The following is an 8,717-nucleotide window of genomic DNA, read 5'->3' as shown; positions in this document are numbered from 1 at the left end:
GTAAAATTTCATATAAATGAAACATCACCATAAAGCCATAAATTGCTTTGAATTATTCTTTTGAATTAATGTCTTTTAAACGGTTTGCTTTTAAATACAGAATGCTTACTGCTGTTAGTAACATTTCAGGGCTTGTCGCTTGTTCCTTTCGTAAGCAACAGGCTCCCTTATCTTGTTTTTCAATCTCTAGGCTTTCTAGAGTCTTTTGAAGACACGAGGAACCAGGAACTGGAACGGAAAGCACAGATAGAGGCCAATATTGTGGCACTGTTAGAGCACTCCAGCAGGGTAGGCGGCTTTGGCTCCAACCCTAGACATATTTACTGAGAAATGTTGCTTCGAATGCACTGACCTCACTGCTGAGTAAAAGTGCTTGGGTTCAAGAATGTGCATCCCTCTCATAAAAAATGTTAATAATCGTTAATTGTTAAGTAAGATATAAGTATTTTAAATAATCATCAGGTTCAATTATTGGTATATTCTAAAGAACAATTAATTGGTAAAAGCTTGCACTGGTTTAGATACGATTCACAGTAAATGGATTTAGAAGGGTGTAACTGTGCTTAGAATTGTAAGAACTATATGTGAGTTCTTCCCGCTGTCAAGAACCGTGCCATACCAGCTCCTCACCCTTTTATACACTCTGGGCTGATGCAAACATAATGCAAAGTTCTTTTAACTTTGTTCCACAACTCAAGAGCCATCTTTGAAAATATATCCCCCCTCTCTTCACCTCAGCCTCTCCACTTAACTGCAGCAAGCATGGGTACAACCTCCTGTCTGCCCACTTTCACAAAGAGTGTCACCCACATTTTGCTTTCTGATATCTCCTTAATTACAGTGCTAGGTGCTGGAATAGGCAACAGTTAGTATACAAGAGAAGAAGCCCCCTGGGATGGAGGGGGCAGCATATGGGAAAACTAGTCAGATAGGGATGTGAATCAAGATGGGTAGCTGTGTTAGTCTGTCTGTAGCAGCAGAAAAGAGTAAGAATCCAGTAGCACCTTAAAGACTAACAACATTTGTGGACAAACAGACCAGCCCCTTCAACAAAGAATTAATGGACATAAGTCTGACATCAGAAACCACAACATTCAAATCCAGTGGGGGAACATTTTAATCTTCCAGGACATTCAGTTGCTGATTTTAAAGTAGCAGTTATCTTACAAGGGAATTTCAAAGGGAGATTAGAAAGAGAGACTGATCACAGAGCTCAAGACAATGCATCCACCTGGACTGAATTAAGACCTAGGTTTCCTGTCTCATTACCAATGCTGATTTCTCCATGCCTACTGCTTCTCTGCATATCACACCTAATCCAATCTCACTTGCTGTTGTCATTTGCCTCCTAATGTCATTTGACATCTGAAATTACTCCACTTTCCAATATATAGGACACACATTCTAGCTGTATCTGAAGAAGTGAGCAGTGACTGATGAAAGCTCATACCCTACCAAAAATTTTGTTAGTGCTACTGGACTCTTACTCTTTTCTACAGATAGGGATGCAGATACTGCATTCTTCCTTCTGCTAAATGTCATTTCTTTCTTTATCCCTAGAATGCAGCTCTTAGGCTTACTTGCGGCTTCTACTCATACTTTTTATTCTTTCTTCCTGTCAACCATGTAGCTAAATATATCAGTTTGTTTCTCTAACTGACTCCACTTCACTGTGTGCTAAATCCTCATTCTGCTAACATCTGCATTGGGTAACTTATGCTCAGAAGAGCCACAGGTGGCATTTCCAAGAACCACATATGGTTCTGAAGCCAGTGGGTATTGCTGCTTTATAGAATCATGTAGACAAAAATGATAGTTTCCTATCTTGTAAAACTTACATTTCACTTTTGATAGTGGGGAGACTACAATGGGAAAAACAACAACAACATAACAGTACCTGTGCTGGATCAGACCAATGGTCCATCTAGTCTAGCTTCCTGTTTCACACATTGGCCAAGCAGATGCCACCAGAAGATCTACTAGCAGGACTAGGGATGAGAATGAACCAGCTCACAAACTAAAGTTCATGATGAATTTTGGCAGGATTGTGGTTCATAGGTTGTGAAGTGAAGTTTGTGGCAGGTCAACTGAACTGTGCAGCTGTTTGTGGCAGTTCATGAATGGATACATTTCCAGACAGTCCACTCAGTCTAAATGTTTACCAAACTTCAAAGCAACATGGGGGAGGGGGCTTGGAGAGCATGTAGAGGAGCATCCAGGCAAGGTCCTCTGTGACTTAGATGTCTTTAGCTTACTCCATTCTATACACTCCTGAACCTGTGCCTGTCAAAATGACTGCCTATCATTTCCCCAGAAAGCACTTTCCTAGGGGTACCTTCTTTGGGGGGGCGTAATTTGGACACCGTAAATCCAATCCTCACCAATCTTGGAGGGCAGGTAAAGAAGAGTCAGCCAGAGATCCCCTGCAGATTTGGTCTCTCATGCTGGGGGGGGGCATTCTACCAAGTGACAAACCAAACTGGTTCGTTTAGCCCCTAAAAGTTTGTGGCGAATCATGGTTTACAAACCGGGCACACCACAAACTGAACCACATTTTCTCATTTCATGCCCATCCCTAATTGGGAAATACCTGGAGATCTGAGGGGTGGAGCTTGAGGAGGACGTGGTTTGGGGAGGGGAGAGACCTCTTTGGGATATAATGTCATACAGTCCACCTTCCACAGCAGCCATATTCTCCAGATGAACTGATCTCTATCACCTGGAGATCTGTTGTAATCCTTGGAGATATCCAGCCACCACCTGGAGGCGGGTCAGAAGGAGGTGGGCGAGAAACTGCCCCAAAGCCTCAGGGGGAAACTCTGAGAGTTCCATTGAGAACTGAGCTCTCTCTAACCAGAATTAAGGTACATGTACATGTGCTAAGATAGCAAAGGATGCATCAGCTTGCAGTTTTCTCTTAGGTATTGGATATATTTGCAATTTTGCTTGTACAAAACTATGACATTTATAACTTTTTAATTCCATAAATGTGTCAAATGTTGCAATTTTATATGCTAAGGAAGTTATAAACAATGCGTTTTATGTTCTTAGAGCATTAAGATTAGGTTTGATAGCACAATAAGTATTGCATATATTTCAGTTTTCACCAACAATTCAGTTTTTCCAGTGGGGAATGTCTGGAATGCTTTATGTTCCATTCTTCTTTCAATGCACAGAACCTAAATTGTATTAAGCAAATATCTTCTGTAACAAATCAAGAGTTGAAGATCATGCAGGAAGACCTCACTTTCAAATCCAGTGAAATGCAGAAATCGCAGAGTACTGCTAAAAACCTTGGTACAGGTAAGGCAAATATGTGTGAAATCAGTCATTTTTATTCATTTTAAAACACTGAATAGTGTGAGCTGCAGGGTCTGTGCCACATGGTATGTTAGTATGATACTACCAAATTAACGTTAAGATTGAAATATAATGAACGTACAACTAATGAGCTGTTATTAATTTTTTGCTTCTTCGGTTTTTGGAGTATTGTATTTTTCTCTGAAATTATGGCTCTGGAAATTTACTAGAAAAGTAAATGCTGAGATGTTTGGATATTTTAAAGAATCTTTATTGCCCCTCACAAGTGTTTTGAATCACAAATTGGGATTTACAAGGGGGAATCTTTTTTTTAATTTGAGTATACTGGACCCGAAAAAAAATCAGTATTTTCCAGTATTCCCGAATCCCAGTATTGGTATAGTATTCGGATTCAGTAATAATCAAGAATCCTGAATTTTTTTCAAGTCCATTATACCCTATGGGGACTGTTAAAGTCAATGGCAAATCTATCCTGGGTATATTCAGTGGTTGGGGGCAGGATTTGAGGTAGAGACACCAAATTTGCAACTTAGCTGCTGGAGCCTCTCCTCAAAAGAAACCCCAAGTTTCAAAAAGATTGGGCCAGGAGTCCAGTTCTATGGGCACCCAAAGAAGGTGCCTCCATTGTTTCCCGGGGGGGGGGGACAGCAAGGCAGTGCAAGCCCAGCAGAATGTCCCAGAGAATCTCTGCAGTAGAAAGTGAATGCATACCCCTAGTCACAATGTTTTTTTGGTTTTGATAGGTGGAAATGTAACATGAACAGGAGTGTCCATTCTTTTATCTTTTTATTTGAAACCACTCAGAAGAAGGGTGGTATCAGGCTAGTACAGCTGACTTCCTCTTCGTAATGTACAGATTTACTGCTGCATATGTTTTGTTTCAGCTAAGAGTTGTCTTTAAGTCATGCAGTGGTAATTAGGTGCCCGAGAATGCTTTAAGGCACGTAGACTTTGCAGCTTTTTTGAATCTATGAAAGTCATCTATTTAAAAATATTAGTTTGCAGGCTTCTGTGGTACGCTTTAATTCACTTGTTAATGACATGATTACTGCCACAGTATCTTTGGTGAGATCTCATTTCTGAAAAATTAGTGTTTCAGAGTGCTTAGTTTTTATTCATTGTACATTCAGCAAGAATGTACAATGCTGTAACACATAGGTGTACAGCTGATGCTCACAAGAGTATACTGGCCATTCACTTTGCTGGGGAGCATCCCAGTGGGCCATTGCCCTAAGATCCACCCACCACAGCAGTAAAGCCAGTAAGGAGGAATGTGGATGCTGCTGGCATCAGGTAAAGCTGGGGGCCACTATGCCTGTGTTCCTCCTCACACAACTTCACCCTGCTGGCATGGGTGTGGTGCAGACTGCAAGGAGAAGAACACCATTACCTATGCTTCTCCTCACTAACTCATCATGCCCAGGCTGGTGAGGAGGAGCACAGCAACACCTGGTTTCACCCTGTGTCAGCTGAGGCGTTGTGTTTCTGGAGAGAGAAACATGGTACTGCCTGCGTTTACACTGGTGGCTGGTGTGAGGTGCAATTGGCAGGGGAAAACAAGTGGCTCCTGCTTTCTCTCCAAACCATAAAAAAACCTGTGAAATTAAGAACTTTATGTCTCCCATTTTGCTGCAAGTTCCATTCTCTGCAGAACCCTTGATGATCATGAGTCTTATCTGGAAGTACCTCTATTTTGCTGGCAGGCCATGAGTTTCCCCAGTGTGTAGGTCTCTTTTACTTTCATCAGCCAGTCATGGATTTGAGGCCAATTTTATTTTTTGCTTCCAGTTCTGTGGAAAGACCAGTCAGGCTATGGTAATCATTTAAAGCTACTGCTTGAGGTTTTTTAGACATGTCAGCTGCACAATTTAACCATAAGATCCATGATTTATAGTGAATCTGTCTCCAGTCCGACTGATATAATTGCTATCTTTTGTTTCCAGTAATCTGTTGCCTATTTATATATCCACCATATATGAGAAAAGACTGCCTTCTCTGCCTCACTAAACCAGCACTTATTTTAGTTCCATAGATCTTTGCTAGGGTGAAAGGAGTTAAGTGCCATTGATAGATCATTTTCATCAGATTTTCCTATAAAAAACACAAATTGTTAAGTTAGTTCCATGTGTAAATATATATAAAGATCTGTGATTTTTATCATATTCATTTTGGGGCCCAGTTGTACAAATAGATAGCATAACAAAGGAGCGGACGCCAATAATTTTAAAAATTATTTCCTTTAATGGTCAGAAAAATATAAATGTGAGCTCTTTATATTTGCAGTCTTCAGTATCATGTTGTACAATCCATTGCTGCCATTTCTTCAAATTTTGTTTTGCAACCATAAAACCAAGAGGCTTTTAAAAAAATATTTAACTGTCAGAGAGCAGGATACAAATATTAAGATTGTAAGTACAAAGCAACAGCTAAAGATAATATAAAATTAAATTAATATTATGAGCACTTCCAGGGCAAGGTTTGTTAAACACAGGGCAAGGTTTGTTAAACATGTTCAGACAAGCCCCAGAGGGCCAGTATGGTATAGTGCTTAGAATGACGAAGCTGAAGTTGGTTCCTTATTCCCAGTTCCTTATTCATTCCTTATTCTGGTTTTATTCATGAATTCATCCATAAACAGTGAGGAGAGTTTGAAAGCTCTGAACCCCAAAGTAAGATTTGGACCCCCAAACTTCATCCACCCCCATGTTTAGTGAACTCCCCCCTTCGAGGGCACATATGCTGTGTCCTGGTCCAAAGCGTGGATCTTCGTCATGGTCTCTATGCAGTCCCACACATGGGTTGAGCGCCTGCGCACGACCTCGACGGGAGAAACTTCTAGAGCTTTGCCTCAGAAAGCTTTTGGCGGGCTCTCTTCCCGCACTGGGGAGCAGGCACGTACTGCACATGCCTGGAGCGGGAGAGAGAGCTGCCTCCCACTCAGTTTTTCTTCGACCGCCTGCGTGTTCACACCTCGTTTCTGTTGCTCCGTATTTGCCTCAGCTAAGTATATTTGTTTGTCTTTATTCTTCAGTCTTTCTTTATTCTACCTCGCTTTCTTTCCTTACTACTTAAAAAAAAAAGAATACACTTTTCTTTCTTCACTTTTGTTCTTCCCCCCCCCTCCCCTATTTGGTGGGTGGGGTGGAGAGTGTATGGGCAAAACTAAGTTTTTAAAAGTGTGTCGTCATTGCCCAGCTAAAATTCCTTCGAACGACAGTCACGAATTTTGCCTTCTTCGTCTGGGGGAATCCCATAGAGTCGATAGCTGCGTCCATTGTGCTAGTTTTACTAGGCAAGCTGGACGCAATAGGGAGGCTCGCCTTAGGGTTGTGCTTTTAGAGGCAGCTTTGTGCCCTACCATGGCTTCGACTGTTTCTTAAAGATCAGAAGGTTCTTCGAAGGCACCAAAGTTCAAATCTAAACAGTCTGATGATAATGCTCCCTTGAAATTGAAAGTCAAGCCCTCGACATCGGCTTCGACTTTGGCTGTTGACCCAGTCGTCATTACTGGCTAAATGACATCAACTCCAGCTGTGGCTGTTGCACCTAACAAGTCCACTTTGCGGCCTCCTACACCACTGCCTACGCTCTCTTCAGCATCTGGGCTTATTCCGCTGGGTCAACCTACAAGATCGCCTCCCAACTTGTCGTATCACTGGGACTCTCGATCTCTCCACACCTCCGTACCCCGATCCACCATTTGGAGGGCAGGGAGCATTCTGTCGGCTGCCATTCTCGATCTCGATCTTCACATGATCGAAAGCGTCTCAATCATCATCCCCCTCGGGATCGCCTTATGATGACCAATATTGGTCTCCTGATGAACGAGATCGGCCTGATTACTATCATTATTATCCAAGGTCTCCTACTCCTCGGCGTCACCACTATGATCGGCTTCGTCACTTCGAACGTACTGAGCATTGCCGCATTTTGGATGACGCCAGACGTTCTCGGTTCGTTACTTCGACCCGTTCTGTGGCTCCTGACCAGCCTCCTAAGCTCTCGAGACCTAGGGATGCCCCAAAGTGTTCTCCCTCAGATCCTCGGCTTCATCCCCCTATTGATGACTCCATGCCGGCTGATCTCACTCAACCGCTGAGATCCTCCTCTCCCATGTCTATCTCCGACAACTCAGATTCGGGAGACCTCGAGCTCGATGTTCCGCACATCGACAATGAGCCTTGGGCCTTGGGTTCTGTTTCTCCCACTGAAGGTCCAAAAGCGTATTTGGAGCTTGTAAACAGGTGGCATCTGCGCTTCAGGTCCAGGGTTCCACTGACTCCCCAGCTGTGACCGATGTCATTCACAAGCTTGTTCAGGCCGACCTCCCACCTTCTACGGCCCTGCCTCTGCTACCGGTCCACCATTCTGCCTTCAAGGAGTCATGGGTCCATCCCGCTTCGATTCCCCCGGTCGCCAGACGATACAAAGCTCTCTATATGGTCCAAGAGAACTCGGGGAAGTTTCTCTTCAGGCAGCCTCCGCCAAATTCCATGGTGGTACACTCTTCCTCGAAATCGAAGCAATCTGCCCGCCACTCTGCGCCTCCTGATCCTGAGGGCCACAAGGTCGATGTTATCGCGAAGAAGCTGTATTCCTTTGCCTCCATGAATCTTCGTATTGACACCTACCTGTCATATCTATTGGCTTATGCTTTTAATGTGGCTAATGCAGTACGTCCCGTCTTGGAGTTTGTTCCAGGGGAACACCGTCCCATGTTGTCAGGAGCTTTATCGGAAATTTGTATAATCTCGAAACAGCAAATTAATTCAGTCCGTCATGCCATCTAATCTCGAAACAGCAAATTAATTCAGTCCGTCATGCCATCACTTGCTCCTCAAAGGTCCTTGTCTCCTCCGTCGCTCACCATCGCCATGCTTGGCTAAGAGGTACGTCTTTACAGCCCAATGTGAAATTTCGGATTGAGAACCTCCCCTTCGATGGCGAGGGTCTCTTCCACTCTACCACTGACGAGGCCTTGAAGGCCGTCGATGATAGTCAGAAACAGGCTCGGAACCTAGGTGTCTCGACATTGACACCTCGACGTCAGTACCGTTCTTGGAAGCCATATTATGCCAGGCGCCAGCCGTCTCCCACACACACCTCCCAATGGAGGAAAAGGCCTTATGACTCCCGTTACCCGAATAGGCCACACCAACAGGCCCCTAAAAAATCCCAGCAGCCCAAACAGTCCGTTTGACCGCTTCGATCGCCTGCCGTCTCCTCCATCGTACACCCCTCCCGTCCAGACCCGACTCTTCCCCTTTCTGCCAACATGGGAAGGAATTTCCACCGATTCATGGGTCCTTACCATCCTGCGGGTCGGGTACGCCATAGAGTTTGTTTCGCCTCCCGACCTACCTCACTTTGTCATCACCCCCCCCCCCCCGCCTCCC

General features: G+C 43.9%; 1 protein-coding gene across 1 annotated transcript in view; it reads left to right on the top strand.

Moving 5' to 3' along the window:
• Positions 1-190: 190 nt before the first annotated feature.
• LOC107116258 (intraflagellar transport protein 74 homolog) overlaps positions 191-8,717 on the top strand; it is a gene marked incomplete at its 5' end in the record, with an annotated part of 23,194 nt that continues 14,667 nt past the window's right edge. The window contains 2 exons of the mRNA XM_015418150.1: positions 191-288; positions 3,177-3,303. Of these exons, the coding sequence (XP_015273636.1) occupies positions 191-288; positions 3,177-3,303 (225 nt within the window). The remainder of the gene's footprint in view (positions 289-3,176; positions 3,304-8,717) is intronic.

Source organism: Gekko japonicus, unplaced genomic scaffold (assembly GCF_001447785.1).
Source record: "Gekko japonicus isolate JY-2015 unplaced genomic scaffold, Gekko_japonicus_V1.1 scaffold1798, whole genome shotgun sequence".
NCBI classification, from domain to species: domain Eukaryota; kingdom Metazoa; phylum Chordata; class Lepidosauria; order Squamata; family Gekkonidae; genus Gekko; species Gekko japonicus.
This window is presented reverse-complemented; position numbering and strand designations above follow the sequence as displayed.